Here is a 17,416-nt window from a genome sequence, read left to right on the forward strand (position 1 = left end):
TGATAATCTTATCACATACTATATTTGATATTATGTTCCAGTATGCAGTAGTTTCACGTAGAAGGTTATGGTAGTTGTTAAGCGGTCTGAAACTATGAACTTTATTGTTTTGAAATACAATTAATATTTGTTAACTGAAATTCATTTTCTCAATGGAATTCTTACCTACATTTTCTAATAATTCAAAATGCAAGTCTTCTGAGATTTGCCTTAGAATAGAATGAAATTCACAAAATGATTGAAAACTAGACTAGTACAGAAAAATAAATACACAAATGGAGCTTTGAGATTTTGAAAGCAAACTTCTGACTAAACCAGGAAAAAGTATTCCTTCCAATTTTTCCTCAAAGGTATATGTTTTAAGTCAATTTTAATATGACTTAAATACATTTTGCATTCAGTTAATGCCGTTTAATTGTATGCCTTTTAAATATCTCAAAATGAAGTAAAATTAAAAAAAAAAAAAGAGATAAATTGGCCTTCTAATTTCCTCATGTGTTTCTGCCACTGGAAAGATACATAACAGCCTTTTCAACTCACCAGAGGTTTGGTGAGTTGAAATGCCTAGATCACACTGGGTTTCAAAAAATTAAGTTTTCATATAACAAATAAATACATATTTAAAAGCTTTTAAATAAGATATCTTTACATGTGTCAGTGCAACAAAAGAGTATCCCTCACAATTGTATTGCTAGCATGCGTCACTACCTAAATGCTAACATCTTAAACAAAAATTTTGGGCGTGCCTGGGGGCAACAGAACGAGCAACATAACTGCTGACCTATGGAAAATGTATAGAGGATAATGGATTCATTCAATAAGACAGCTATGTGTGAATATATATTGTGATTACATTTATCCTGACGGACAATTAGGCTGTGATACTTTTTATTAATGAGCATCTTGGAATGTTTGTGAGGTGTAGCATTTAGCCTGTGGCTAACATTAGGTTGTCTGAAATATATCCCTGTCTGTCTTTATAGAAATTTAGTATTTTTGAAAGCAAAGATACCCATATGACTGCCCCATTTAAAATACAATTCAATTGTACAAACAGAGGGAGAAAATGCCATTTTAGACTTTTACAACAGAATAAACTTGTCTAACGTCAAGAAAATTTGGCATCACACATGTTTTTAGTATTCCCTTTCATTTTCTCCTTGCATTCATGAATTATGAAGAATAATAATTTTTTCATGGTAGAAATATAAATTCATTTGAAAGTAAGAGGAACTGTTGTTTTTATTTGATAGCTGATTTGGTAAATATAAATTGCTATGGCAATTACTCATCCAAAATTAGTTATCACAGCTTTTATTATTATATATTTTTATAATGTACATTTGCATATTAAGCTGAAAATTTCCACATGGTGGAAGCAAGTGCTTTTTACAAACCTATAAGCCAAATTGGTAAACTGAAATGACAGACAGGGATTTCTTCATCCATAATGCCTTCCCTATAATTTTTACCCATATAGAATTATGGGTCATTCCATGTGTACGTTAGAAATGTGATTAGGGATCAATGATTGTCGAAAATTGTAACATAATTAGTCCATTAAGTTTTGCAATTTGCCTTACAGCTGGTTGTGCTATATGCAATTCATTGCTTTTCAACACTATTTTCAGAATTAAAGTTTTGCTATCACTTAATAAAATAAAATATAAAATAAAAATTTTCAAAAATAACTTAGCAGGAAAAAACACTGAACAGTAAGGATAAGACCAGTAAATAGAAAGGAATAGTAAATTTGACAGAGTTTTGGTATCTACAGACTTCTTTTATTGCACTATTGGATGCAATTCCATAGGTTTGTTTAATTTCAAGATTACTTTAGAGTTTTGGAGCTTTTTGACAATTTTCATAGAATATGAAATAAACTGTGATATGTCAGTTCATCTTTTTTGTTTTATTGGCTGTTTTGTTTGTTTGTTTGTTTTCTTATTCTGTTGTTAATGTTTGCAGTAGAACTGAATGAAAAATACTGTTTTCTGGGGTGCTGATTTTTTGGTGATTATGGAATAGGTTATGTTATCTTTTTTTGCTGTTGGCAAAAACACTGCAGTTTAAGCTGAATAGCCATTTCAAGATCTCAGAATTTAAGTACATTCTAAGTTCTTGTGCTGACTTCCGTGCAACACTGGAATAGATGTTTTTGAGTTTAAATTCTATCCTGATACGCAGTAGTGAAATAGTTACTCTGTAAATTAATGTAACAATATTTTGTAATACAAATTACCAGGCTAACAGAAAGCCCAGTATTTTTTAAAAGCCTCATGTATTCAATATGTTTTGGATATTCTATGTATGCTGATGATATTCTTACAACATACTGCAGATGAAATATTCACTTCCTTGATTTCAGGAGCTGATGCTGTGGAGGCCCAGAGTAAGAGATTTGAAGTGAGGGCAACTGAAAGTGGAAAAGTATTGTTTTCTGCGGATGAAGATGAGATTGTTATTGGTGCTGACAGACTGAAAGTAACAGGTATGATAATAATAAAGTTTCTAAGTGGATGTAAACTTTTTTTTTCCCCCTTTTATTTTTCTTCTCTAATATCCTCAGTAATAACTAATCTATCAGTCTTCTAAAATATTTTCGTCCACTGGAGAGGAAGTCTTCTCATCATCAGTGACTTCTTGACCAACCAAAAGATACTGCATACTCCAAAAATCAGCTTCTCTAAAGGCAGACTTAAATTTAAGCTCCGCAGGGCCAGCAATGATACAGATTACCCATATCACACTGATTTGGCTTTTATATGTTACCGTTAAGCATTGTTTTCTGATACCTATAACATTTGTTTGGGTCATGCCCCTTCACAATTGTAAAGGGGGTCGTATACTATGAACTTAGTTTTCTGTAAACACGATATCAAGTCTGTCTTCCATGTGAATTATGGTTATGTACTCTGCTTTACTTTAGAAGCTCAGCTGAACAGTGAGTAGAACACTTGAACATTTTTTCAGTAAAATAGAAAAAATTACTGGCTTTTTATTGTAAACATTAAATGTATATCAGTAACTCATTTGATATTAGAAGTGTGTTAGCTTATAAAAAAAAGAATTGGTTATCTAATTCTGTTTTAGATAAATGCTTAAACTTTGACTGCTTAATAAAGACCTACCTGAACTTAGGTTGGATTTGAGCCATCCATTCGTAATCTAGAATAAGATAGAAAACTTGAATTGCTTCATCAGTAAGGGTTGTTTAGCTTAGGTCAGTTTATATCTGGGGATGTCTCTTTACTGAGTTTGAAATCAGCCTATTAAGTTTGAAAGTTCAGTTATACAGAAAACATAAGATGGTTCTGGTTTGTGATGGTTATGATGTTACCCCTTTCTGGCCTGTAAAAATAAGAAATGAATTATTAGCAACTGTAAGCCTCTTTAAAAAAAATAAAAATAGGTACTCCTACTTTTATGTAGAATCAGATATAGCATGTAATTCCAGATACAGCATTAAAATATATCCAGGAAGTCCAGAGTCAAGCTATGACTGAAATTTCTTCATAAACCTCAAGATTGATGCTTGCCAGTATATATGGTATAATTTTTCTTCTGATTTCATTCCTATCTGACCTTTGTCTCTCTCCTCTAGCTGAGCAATCTGTTTTAATACCAAAAGAAAAAGCAGTTGAGTGATGTTGCAGTATCCAGTATAATACAGTGAATTGTGCTGGGTTACCAAATTTGGGGTTAGGAGAGGGAAACATCAGTGTTTGTTGAGTCAGCAGGAATGCCACAGAGATAGTAGTTGTACAAGAATTTTACCAGAGTAAAACTGAAGAAAATAACTGGAATAGCACAAGAAAGAAAGAAAAAAAAAAAATCAAAAGAGTTCAGGTAGGTTAGACATAAGAAAGAAGTTCTTTACTGTGAGGGTGCTCAGGCACTGGAACAGGTTGCCCAAAGAAGTGGTAAATACTCTGTCCCTGGCAGTGTCAAGGGCCAGGTTGGACAGAGCCTTGGATGACATAATCTAGGATGAACTGTCCCTACCTGTGGCAGGGGGGTTGGAACTGAATGATCTTAAAGTCTTTTCCATCCCTAACCACTCTATGTTTCTATGATTACATATAGAATCCTGCTAAATTTCAAACTTGGTCAGAATATTAAATACTGAGATCAGAATATTAAATACTTAACAAAGGTAATCTTAAACATACAATTGATGTAGGAGATTTCAAAGTGTTTATCGTAAGTTAAAAATTAAACCATCTTATAAATGGCATTGAGGATTACATCTGCTGTTGAGGAATGTGATCATAAGTTGTAGGTGTCATGGTAATTTTTTTTTTATTGGGCTTCAGAAGTGAAGCATTGTTCAACTGTCTTTAACTTCAGAGTTGTGTGAGTTCCCACAGCACCTGCTTATATCAGTGGTACAGAAAGCAGCACAACTAGTGCTGCTTTCATTCAGTGATGCTTAGCATGGGATATAAGATTGTTCCTTGTGAAAAGAACAGGATTTTCTCCTGAGTTCTAGAAATAAACGTGGCTGTATGTGCATTAATATTAAGCTTTCCCATGCAAATTAAATGAAAACCAGAAAACAAACAAACAAAAAGGATTAAAAAAACAAAAGAAGGCTAGGAAAGCCTAGTGCTGCTTTGATACATTCATCTGAGTTGAAGGAGTTACTGTATACCTGTTGAGTCGTACCAGATAATTTCACTACTAGAATTGTTTGGACAAGTAATTGATTTTCCTTCTGTGGCTAAAATGAAAAATAAGAGTGAGGCTTGAATTTTCAAAGAAATTCTTTAATTGAACTAGAAAAATCCTTTTATAGAGTTAAAATAATAAAAACATTGTCTTGAATTGCTTGAACAAACACACACGAAAGATATAAGCAGCATTTAAATATTGCAAAGAATCTGCGTATTGTAGGTCATGAAGTTAAATACAAAGTCTGTTCCATTAAACAGTTTAATGTCCAATATTACAGGCAGTTTCTTTAGAAAAACATGTCAAGGTGTTTTGAAATTGTAATTTGAAAGAGTAATTTACTTTTAAAAATCACTTGAAAATTATTGTTGTCTGTTATGTTTATTCAAAAGTAATTTAATGAAGTTGGGGTCATTCTTTCTGATCTCCGGATAATCACCTTGTCTCGAAATCAGATTTCATTACTAACTTCTTATAATGAGGCTAGAAAATGCTAGTTTTAATTGTATGCTTTAAGTCCCTAAGGCCCGTTTTAGGTTAACCATTCCATCATCTTGTTATAGAATTAAAATTTTACCCTACAGAATGAAGGGAAGATATTATATTTATAAATCGAGTATTTTTGAAGGGTTTAGAGAAAATAACCTCATATCCCAATTTCTGTAACCCTAAAAGGCGTTTTACAGTGTAAGTACTAATCTGCAGCCAAATAATAAAGCTGTAATGAGATGCCCGTGCTGCTTTACAGAATCACAGAATCACAGAATCCCAAGGGTTGGAAGGGACCTAAAAAGATCATCTAGTCCAACCCCCCCGCAAGAGCAGGGTAACCTACAGTACATCACACAGGAACTTGTCCAGGCGGGCCTTGAATATCTCCAGTGTAGGAGACTCCACAACCCCCCTGGGCAACCTGTTCCAGTGCTCTGTCACTCTTACAGTAAAGAAGTTCTTCCTGATGTTAACGTGGAACTTCCTATGTTCTTTACTTTTGGCTTCAGTCTAAAGTTGAAGTTATTTAACACAGATTTCCTAATGAAGACTAAAAATTGTATGATCCATGCAATCTCAAGAAAGTTGTTTTGGTGGGGTTTTTTTTTTACATCTCATAGGGGTTAAACAAAAGAAAACCATATAATTCTATCTTCATGGAAAAATAAAATAACAAAATCTTTTTTTTATATAGTAGCTCTGAATTCTGTCCCAAGATCATTTGATAACTTTAAAGTCTTCAGCAAAAACATGTCCCTGTGAGTTGCATCAATCAGATTGTACTACTCAATATGACATGATATGAGTGATGAAACCTGGAAAGACATTATAATGTCAAACATCAACCAAAATTACTTTTTAGTGTATTTTTCTCAAGCCTGTGTTTTGCTAATCATGGTGACCTAGGCTCATGTAGGAAAGGAGTTACAGCAGAAAAGAGAAAACAAAAAATTAATATTATTTGGAGGTGAAATTCCCGCATGCAGTTACTGAAGTGTGGTACTACAATGAAAACCTGATTTTGTTGTCTTGCTTCTCTGTGACTACTGTCACTTTGGAAACACTTCACTGTGAATGGGTCCAATAAATGATTCATTTTGGTAATTAATTTTCTAAAGCATGCCCATTATATGAACATTTATAAAACACTGTGGCAGTGTGGGATTTATGTGTTCTATGATTTTTTCCTGAATTCAGAATGCTTTTGTAATGCACAGCTTTAACAAGCAATCTATCATAAGGCAGTGTAAGAAATACTTGATTAATAAAAACTTGAAAGATTAGGTAGGTTTACAGCTTCTCATTGACTATTTTTGTATCATGGAATTGCAATTGTAATAAGGCTTGCACGTGTTTGCTTGTAGTAGAAACAGAAGACACATGAAAACTTTGCAGACCTTAATGACTTCCTATGAGCCTTCTTCCTTGTCAAATAGAAAAGTTGTGCAGAAAGATGGAAGTCAGAGAAGAACAGAAGATCGCGTACTTCAGTTTTAATGGAAACTTTCCCTGATTAATTGCAGGACATGTGTAGGTCAAATCTACTTTGACACCAGAACAGTGTCAGGGAAAAATCAGTAAAGGGCCGCAAGTATCTTTTTCATTACGCTAAAAGTATATGTTTATAGAGGGTTCAGCATGGCTTTGATCAAAGCCATTAACTACACTAGATTAAAGATATGAGCCTTATGTATCAAAGAAACTTAAGAAGATACCTACATGCTTATATTCTAATAATATTCTAATATCCATAATTAATATGCAGAGGAGTGCATCAGTATCACAGTTTTGATTTAAAGATTATGCTGTAGAACTGTGAGTCTGCAGGTAATTGAAATATAGAAAGGTCTTCCAAAGTAGCTAAAAGGAAATGATAAAGTAGAACTACAGCTTATGGTTATAAAAAGGAAATATGACAGAAATATGAGGAAATATATGTAAATTGCAAATGAGGTAGGAAAAGTAGAAATCAAATATTTATGACAAGCACTGAAATGTAGAAAAATAAATGATTATTTGATGTATGTTATTACAGCAGGCATATATCTAGTGCCTTTAGAGACTGAATAGGAATTTCAATATGAATGGGAAAGAAGGTCTTGGATTTGCCACATTCAGTTGGTGGATTGTCGTTTACGACAGATGGAGTTTGGAGAGTGAAGTGGCACAAGATGAAAGGAAGCAATCACTTTAAGCTGGTTTATGCAGCCAAATTATGTGACCACAATAAAACTGCTGTATTTGATGTTCTAGTAAAAAGTTAAACCTTTAAGCAGGTATGCCAGACTCTCAGTACCCTGAACACTGAGTGAGTATTCTTTTATCATCATCTGTCAGTAAGAAAAATATATTACATGTATAGAATTTCTGTGTTTCCTCAGAAACGACTACATTAGTATTTACCTCAAAATGTTCTGGATTGATAAGATTTCTGATAAGTTTATTTAGATCTCAGGGAAGCACTTAATGTCCAGACTGATCTGTATGAGAGCTCTGGTTGAAAGATAATGTTGTTGCAGGAGTCTAACCACTTGGCAACAGAGCAACCTGTCAGAGCATTATGCCGGAGGTACAGCTATAGAGCTGATTACAGGCACGTATATGTGAACTCCCAGCTGCCTATGAACTCAAAGTCTTATTGACAGGGTAAAACCAGTGAGACTAAATAAAAAAGTTTCTTATTCAGGACATTGCATACATATATTTATATCTTCTAGTTAAGGGTAGAATGCATCCAGCCAGCTCAAATTACAAGCAGTGTGTACTTACATCAGCCTGCAGGTGACTGCATAGATTGCTGGAGAATTACATTGACCTAAGGATAATAACTGTTTGCAAAAGAAAGATACTGATTTTTTGGCACTTGAACAAAAGCATGCCAAGGAACAGAATGGTTGGTCTCAGGGATGTATGTAAAGAGAAGAAAGCCTGATAAAAGAAGTTTTCCTGAAAAGGGAATAAACCCAAAAGCAGACAAATGTACAAGCAGTTCTGCCAGCCCAGGAAAAATATGTTCAATGTCTTACAGTCATTCCACAGAAAAAAAACTCAAAAAGGTTGTTTCTATAGACAAAGACACAAAAGGAGCCAGCATATAGTCAGGCAGAAGAAAGGAAAAGGAAGGGGTGGAAAAAAACCCAAACCAAAAATAATATTTTTTGATGGTTAGGTAAGGAAAATCATCCTCTATGAAAGTCAACCTTTCTATGATCCATGCTTTCTGAATGCTTCTCCTTCCATATTCGACTTTTTTCCCCCTTTTTTTCATAACGAATTATAACAGAAGACATTTTAATCCTTTTCTCTCCTTCTGGGATGTAATCTATTTTATTCCATTAAATAAGACTTATGTTTTTGAGCTGATCCTGTACTTGTCTGAGCTGTTCCTTTGCAGGACAGTCAGCAGCTTCCCAAAGTTACGGAAGAGACTGTTTGCTGTGTTCTGGTACAAGGCAGTATTGATCCAGAGACTGATTCTAACTTCCAGACTCAATCTGCTTTTCAGGTTGAAACTTTGATTAAGTTATTGGATATTTGTGACCAATGTAAGAATTAATATTTTTAGGAAAATCTGCCAATATCTGCATCATATTCCACATTCTCAGTTGAAGGACTGTGTAGAGTCCGGAGATGCAATTTCAAACAGTTGAAGTGTCTGGATTGGACGATATCGGGCAAATCCACATGGCCTATGTAAAGGTCAAAGCCCAGTGGAAAATTGTCCCACTACTAGTAAGCTGAGATAAATTAAATCAAACCAGCTTGTTTAGAAAACAGACACTAAGCAGGATACAGGAACTAGGTATGAATTATGTTCAGATTTTGTAATAAAATTCTAACTCTTAAGAGCTAAGCCTGATACTTACATGCCTTCAGGCACTGGTAGTTTTGAGAATGCACATTTAAATTACATCAGTCAGACCCATCTCTATTTTTAAGATATAGCTACCCACAGGAGGGAAAGGTGAATCATAAAGGAGTTCCAGAATTCCCATTTTCTCTTTTTTGCTTAAAGTGCTTGCTTGTGATTTATTTCTGCCTGGAAACAAAATTCTATTGTTGGAGATAAGGGCCAAGCTGTAAGGCACTATAGGATTTTGCTTCCATGAAAAGAGTATTTGGCTCCAAATACTTGTCCTATAATGACAATACTATAGGCCAAAAATATCTTGTTTTGTACTGCAATAGTATTCTCATTAGATGCTAGATGATCAGATCATTTGGATTTTACTTTGTAAAGTCCTCAGAATAAGAGGAATGCTATTAAATTTTTAGGAAATATTGCAGGCATCTGACTTAAAAAAAAGAAAATTATACAGATGTACCTCTTACTGTGTGCCATGTAAGAGTTGTCAGAATTGCACCTTCTTTCCTCTGTGTGAAACCACTACAAAGTGGCTTTTTCATTTTTATCCCATCTTGCAGCAGATTTTTTACCCTAACCAACTTTCAGTACAATCTATTTAGTAGCCATAAAATGTGTGGTGAGGTTAGACAAGAATATGTCATGACATACATCATATTTCATAAGTTATGTGAATGAACAGTAAGATCTTAACTCTAAATTTAGGCAGAAAGTAGCAGAAAGAATAGATACAGAAGTCCTCGCAGGGATGAGCTGTTTTAGTCCATGGCAGTCACAGTCTGAAACAAACCTTTACTCAGTGGAAAAGTTAGCAGATTTCTACCAACATTTTGGACTTCACTGTTATCTGTAAAGCTAGTTATAAAGCAAGTATGCAGTCAAAGCTGTGAAAAACATAGATTCAAATAATTTCCACTGTGCAATACCTCTCCAAGCTTATTCATAGCATACTCCTATAAGCTAGGAGTAATTTCACCCACAGGAAGCAACTCCAGGAAAAAGATTGTATCACCCACAAAAACATGGCGTGCAGTCTTCAGCCCACATTGTATATTTAAATTCCTATCCTCATTGTGGATAATGAGTTTAGATTTCAGAATGTCTGACAGCACTGCATTCAGCACACCAAGAGCTAGAGCCATTATCATCAATGTATATAGGCCTTTTTGTTTTAACTAAAAGTCTATAACCATGTGACTTTGCTAAAGGTTCAGAAAGAACAGAAGTGTGTTTGTGTGAGTAAAATTAAGAAGTGTACATAAATGGATAAGAATTCAGAATGGGTAGTGTAAATTCCAGAAAAAAGAGTGGCAAACATCAACATATAATTTGTAAAATGAGCTAAATTATATATGGTAACAATTATCTCATAAAAAAGAGAATGAAGAGAGAAACCTCAATGTCCAGGCAGAAATGGATGCAGCTGAAGAAAGTATAATTGCTCTGAGATTCAAAATGGATTTATACTTCGTTGGTGCTAATAAAAGGGAAGAGAACCTGTGTGGTGATGTTGACCACCAAACCAAGACAGCTGTACAGATTAAGCTTTTTACAAACAAAAAGAATCATCTAATGCATAGGTCCTGGTGTTAGCATTTTAGAATGCCTCTTATTTCTTTTAACTATGGAGACTGACAGGGATGGGAAAATAGGTCAAGATACAGACTGCACGAAAGATTTATAGATTATATGGATGACACAGTATTGGAAAAGTAACATTAAGGAGTGTTGCTGATCAGCGGGGAGGAACTTGAGAGTAGGAAGGTGAAGGGGATCTGAGAGAGGACAACCACCATGTAATGAGAACATACTCTGATTGAAAGTTACCAGAGAAGACAACAGCAAACCAAAATCAAATGGAATTCCAGAGGTCCATTTTAAAAACTCAGAGAATTCATAAGTAAGATTCACAGGAGTCCTTAGAAAAATAGTCAGGAATGATTTTAGATCACAAGCTGAATAGCATTATGTGGTGCAAGAAAGTCAAATATGAAGTTAGAATCTGTAAACAGGAGCAGAGCCTGCAGATCTTCTGATCTGTTTAACACCTCTCCAAAGTGCTTACTGCAGATTAGTGCACCATTGTTCAATAAACAACTGGATAGAATGAAGAGTCATGAGATTGATTAGTTGTGCAGAAGCATGATCTCTCCAGGAAAAGAGAAAAAGATGATGCTTTTTAGCTTGAAATAAAAATATCAAAGGGAATATGTTATCAGTCTTGAGGCCTTGAGAAACAGCCTGTAGAAAAATAAGGGATGCTCTCTGTCAGTTTGGAAAAAATCAAAACCAAAGCCAAATCAAAACCAAGCCAAAACTACTTTTTAATGCAAAGTATAGTGAAACACTAAAATAGTTTGGCTGTAGAGAATGTAGAATTTCCTTCATTTTCTTTACAGAACAAGTTATACCAGCATCTGTTGAAGATGAACTGGTTGCCCTTGATTTGTATTTTGATCACAGGAATGAATCTTACAGGAGAGCAAGCGTTTTCTTTTTATCTCTAGTCACAAGCCAACTAATGTAAATTCAATAAAATTTGTTGTTTCTAACCATAACAGTAATGTCCTACTCATTGCAGCTGTCTCTGCTGTAGGCAGGCACACATTTAATAAGTTTCTGCTTGTTTAAAAGAAGCCTTCTCTGTATTATTTTTATTTTAAATGTCATGCACAGCTTTATTATTCACATTGAATTGTTTATTTTTAAAAATAGTTTTAAATGCTTTGTGTTCTTTATTATTATATTTTAATACTTTATGACTAATATTTTGGGCTTTTTTGAGCTTTTATTTATCAGAACAATGAGTCACTAAAGGAACCCTACCTGGCACTTGAATTTAGACCAGAAAGCATAAAAAGGTCCTTTCCATCAAAATATGTTTGTGGTAGAATCATTTTACATTTATCAACCTTATCTGCATAATATTTATTAACACCTTACAGAAAATATGAAATTTGTGTATTATATGAGGTTTTGACTTAACAAGACTAGATTTATTTCTAGTAGTTTTATTTCTGTACTTTAAGAAGTTTGGGGTTTTTTTTAGCTTTAATATGGCATTTAGTAAGAAAAAGGAGGCAGGTAGCATGACCGAAACGATGATATCAGTACATTAGCACTTCTTACTAACCATTCAGGAAACCTATCAATTACAAAACTCATTTTCACTTTTTCATTAAAGTGTTTCTGTTCAAGCCAAGTGTAAACTTTTTTTTTTTTCTCTTTTACAAAGTTAAACAGTAGCAAATAATTTTATTCCTGTCTTAAGATTTTCCTTTTCATTTAGCAGAGAACCACTAGAAGTGTCTCTCTAAATCCTGAGCAAGTCATAGCACAATGGGACATTATGAAAGAGGTGGAATATCCTTTTGCTATAGAAGGAATGTGTCATGGTTTAACCAAAACCAGGACAAAAGGTTTCTGAGATCCAGCCTCAGAACTTTTAGAGCCACTGAACCAGCACCTACTTTCTTGGCTTTCTCTGCTGCCTTTCAGGATATGCTTTCAGAGACAGGCGCATACCCTTAATGCCTTTGCTCTGGCTTGTTCCGGGGAAGTCCTTCAGTTCTTATTCCTTTCATACGGCTGTTGACCAGTAACAGGTTGACCATTTCTGTCAACCAATGACTGGTCAACAGCTTTATTTCTTTACTCTGTGAACAGATTATTTTTTTTTTTTTTTCATGGCAGACCTGTCATTAAGATGAGCACAAGTCTTTTGAATAGAGCAGAACTTCATTGTACTCCTAGTCAAAATTCTTCCATCTACCAGCCAAATCATTTTTCCAAGCAGCCACTACTCCAGGGGGAAGCTTCCTTTATCTGAGATCTCACGATCAGACAAGAATCTCATGTAAGTCTAAATAAGATGTTGTATTTGGATACAGAACAGGTTTTCCCCTTACTTGATATCTAACTAAACACAGTCTAGCATCAGTGGTCTTGGAACTGCTAATTGCATTGGTATAGGCCCTAAATTCTGACTGAATTTACAATGACTCTCAGCACCTATGTGATACTGTTCTTATTCCTGGCTTAGAAACATAACCTTCATATAATTTCTCCTACTTTTATCCTCTGTTGTAAGCTATTCCTGAAGTTTTTCAAATGGGCTTCCCGGATCAGAGCAAGCATCCTTCTTGGGGAATCTCTCTCAATTTCTTCAAACCTCAGCTGGTCTCTTTTTTTAAGGAATTAATGTCTTTCTTCCTCTTATCTCTTTGTTAAACTTTAATTCCTAAATTTGAAATTGTCAGCATCATAGAATGGTTTGGTTTGGAAGGAACCTTCAAGATCATCTCATTCCAATTTGCCACCATGGGCAGGGACACCTCCCACTAGACCAGGTGGCTCAAATCCCTGTTCAAACTGCCCTTGAACACTTCCAGGGCTGCGGTATCCACAACTTCCCTGTGTAACCTGTTCCAGTGTCTCACACCCTTATAGTGAAGAATTCCCACTGAAGTGAGTATTCATACCATAAATTTTACTGTTTTCTTATATGAAGGACACTTGTATTGATTCTGTCAATATTAGTATCAGTAACGTGTATGGTGGGATGTGTTTAGCTGTTACTACTTAGAAAGCATTAGGATTCATCTGTATGGTAGCTATTCTTTAGCAAATGCCATGATTTTTGAGGCTGCTAGATAGAAGGTTTGTAAAACATAGCAAACATATTTTGTGAGCATGCTTAGAAAAAAACTTATGCCTTTACAAATGCCAAACTGGCATTCAGCTCAAGTGGAGTCTTTGCCCTTAAGTCATCATCACTCTAAACCAATCTGATACATAAAGTATGATAGAAGTGACAGCAAGTTCTATAGGTTACACCACTTACAGTGTAACTAGGAATGGTGCTTTTTCATGTCTTTTTTTCTACATCACTTTCTGCAAAGCAAGTATGTTGTGGTGGTCAGAGGTCTAGACACAGCAGCATGTAAAGCTTTTAAGTACGTGGATATCATGCTAAGACACAAGATGTATCCAAGATCAACAAAGCAAAAGACTGGCAGCAGCTGAATGCTAGGTTCAATTGAAAAATTCCTTCCCCGATTCACGGTCAAAAGCATGAGGTAGGATTAGTGGTTACATCTGAAAGTCTTTTCTCATTAAACTTCAAAGGGATGTACCTTTTTAAAAAAATACTTCTTTTCATATCAAGTAAATCAGTTGTATTATTTTTTGCTGTTTTCATCTTGGCAGCATTACTAAATGATTGACTACTTTTTTAATCTGTTTCTGTACTCTTAGTCTGGAGTAGAGAAAACGCAATAGATAAAGCATATTGTGCAGAAAGAGTATTTATCAACAAGTTTGTTTCAAGTTTTAGCTGTCAGGACTTTTCAGGCTTTTTATAGTTGCAGTTTCTTCTTTCTTTTTTCTCTTTTTTCTTTTTTTTTTCTGGCATACTTTGCCTTGTCTCCCTGATTTAGATTTAGGATGAAAGCAGAAGACCAATTAGAGTTTCTGAATTTGAATTATTAATGAAAATACTTTTTTTTTTCTTTCATGACAGCAGAACTAACAGTAACTCAAAACTGTTTCATTTTGACAAAGTATTAATGTGAAATATTAGTACAGATATTAAAAGGAACTTCTAATACTAAGAAGGAAAGGGGCAAAGGGAGTATCTTGATGAAAAAAACCAGAATATATTACTTACAGTGATGTCTGGAGGCCAGAGGGAGACAAAAGGACAAGGAAGGCTGAATTTAAAAGAAATAAATTCCTTTGGATGGCTTAAGAGTATAAGAATAGATGGGTCTCAGTGAAAGCTGAACGGCTGGATTGGTAAGTAACATGACAGTTTGTTAACTGTATAATACAGAGAAATACCTCTTATAGTTGATCTGAAGAAAAAGCAGAATAACTAATTTTTTCCTTTTCATTTCTTAACCTATCTCTAAAACCAGTAAGGTCTTTTGTTGACAGCTGGATGTAGGAAATATATTCTTCCTGTACATATAACTGAAAAATGGTAAAGCAAAATAATTAATTTCTTGATGACTGTCAAATTGTACCACATTCTTTTCCTTAGACAGGACAATCCTAATGCCTGGTGTTTAGTATTCTATCCTGAAAGTGCCTGAACATAACGGTAGTGTAAGAGGATGTGAACAACCAGTTTCTTTGGCAACTGACTACACAGAAGTTTCATGCAGAAGTAAAGCCTGCTTTACTAATTTTAACCAGAGATGCCTTGGTATGTAGCAAAGCAATGAAAAGTGTTTAAACCTTAAAAGCCTTACGGTGAATTTATGATAGGTTATTGCAGCAGTGGCAAGAGTGTGATTTTTTTAATCTCTCCTGACTCATAAACAGTAAAAGAGCAAAGACCAGACTAGTGTTAGGCCACAAGACTCACAGCAGAGCTGGCTGTTACGGGGTTTACCAGGTAATTTGAATTGTGCTTGTAATCTGTGTTCTGGTACGGCTCCTTGGTGACATAGAAGGGAGTATTGAGACTGGCATTGATAAATTACCCTGTGACCAGCTCAGTCCCATCTTGAAAATGGAGTGGCAGATCTAGCAGTAAATTATTGCCATAAACCCTCTTCCCACAGCCTTTGCAAGGTATGTGGCAGCTCTCTTGCGGTTCTTGCAAATATAGCCAAGGTCTTTGGCAAAAGATGACTATTTCAGACAACTTTAGCATATTGCAGTATGCTTTCATATCTTGTCCTTTCCTGCAGAAAATATGCTGCTGCCTTTCCTGATTAATACAGATCACATGCAGGCACGTGTTTGCTAATATGACCATTGGTGGTTTTACAGTCATTGTGGTTAGCTGATTTCCGATACACCTGATTCCATTTTGTTGCTAATTTAAAAGGTTGGCTTCACTGCTATGCTGGCTTGAAGGTGAGAGTATTAAGTGATAGAAGTACTGCTGCACATTCACTCTCTCACAGCTGCAGAATTTCCATTTAAACCTACGGTAAAGACTTATCTAAGTTAAGTCATTAGCCGTTTTCCATTGCAGTAATGCCAGGTTTGAATGTACTGTATTCATCTGGGTAATTTACTTCTAGAGAAAAAAACAGAACATTAATAAAGGGCGGGAATAAAAAGACAGTCATAATAGGTTATAATCAAGATAACTAGTGGTAATATAAAATAGAAACCTTTTAACAGCCTTGTGAGGAACTGATATTATAGCTTCATTTTATTTCTCATATCTGAAAAAAAGACTTTCAATAAATGGAGGTACTAACATTTTTGTCTAATAGGCACCAAAATGCATTATATCAACATATCTCTGTTTCAGGACTGTAGAAATAAATGTGTATTTTTTTCTCACATTTTAATTTTTTATTAATTCAGAAGTATTTGAAGGCATTTTTACAATGACTTTTTAAATGCATACTATATACTTGCATATGATAGATTTTTTTTATATGTGTATTAGTGCCCTCTACAGGGTGCACAAATGCACTTACCTAAATATTTATTTATCATATGACTGATGTGTTAATTCCTATACATTAAATTGCTGTAGTAGAGTTATTTCAAAAATCTGAATAATAGACCTGCTGATTTGTGGCTTCCTTTTGCATGAATAAAACCATTTATGAAATTGTAAGAATACAGCAGTAGTTATCACGTAATCGTAACAATTTTTCAGTGTGCTGCAGTAGTGGCAAAGTAAAGAACATAAACGCACATTTACATATGGCATAAAGAACTGGCCACTAAAACCTATATATGGTACTCTATGAATCAGTTTTAATGCTAAGGGTAGCTTACAGGACTTCTGATGTAGTTGAAATGATATTTTCAAACATGCTTTCCTAAATTAGATAAAATTTAGATATGTCAACTGCTGAAAAGGTGTTGAAGGCAAAAACCTTCAAGGTACTTGGGTTGTGTGCATTGTTGCCCTACTTTCAGTCCAGTATCAGTAGTTCACTAACTTCTAAAGATGCCAATTTCTCTTTTTTTAGCTATAGATAAACTAAAATAATCTATACTCCTAATTTAGGCAATTAATGAGATTTTTAAATATAATGGAGAAACTCCTGATAAATTCCTCTGAGCTTTTGACTTCTCAAAATCAAACCATTTATATATGGAATATCTTAACTGAAGGGTAAATGCCCTTTTATAAAAATCTAGTGATTAATTCTTTTGGACTTTTTGGAGAAAATTGGATAGACAATCCTGGCTAGGTTTTGTAGGTAGACAGTAGTGTTGTAGAATTTTCAGAAAGCTTCATAATGGGAAATTATCACTGATTGTTTGTGAAACTAGTGGAGAAACAGGTTTCTCATTCTCAGATTTCTGGTCCCCCCCTCCTCCAGGTTCTAACATTTTTCCATAGTATTATGTACAAATACATGACGCTCTGTTTTAGTAAGAATTAAGATAAAATTATAAGAT

General features: G+C 34.5%; 1 protein-coding gene across 5 annotated transcripts in view; it reads left to right on the forward strand.

Annotated features, from left to right (window-relative positions):
• The window catches only part of SGCZ (sarcoglycan zeta), a 321,303-nt gene that overhangs the window by 270,300 nt on the left and 33,587 nt on the right, over positions 1–17,416 (forward strand). For all 5 annotated transcript variants that reach the window (XM_065665260.1, XM_065665261.1, XM_065665256.1 and 2 more), the window contains one exon: positions 2,369–2,491. In XM_065665260.1, coding sequence (XP_065521332.1) covers positions 2,369–2,491 — 123 coding nt within the window. The remainder of the gene's footprint in view (positions 1–2,368; positions 2,492–17,416) is intronic.

The sequence above is a fragment of the Lathamus discolor genome, chromosome 1 (assembly GCF_037157495.1).
Source record: "Lathamus discolor isolate bLatDis1 chromosome 1, bLatDis1.hap1, whole genome shotgun sequence".
Lineage (NCBI taxonomy): Eukaryota > Metazoa > Chordata > Aves > Psittaciformes > Psittacidae > Lathamus > Lathamus discolor.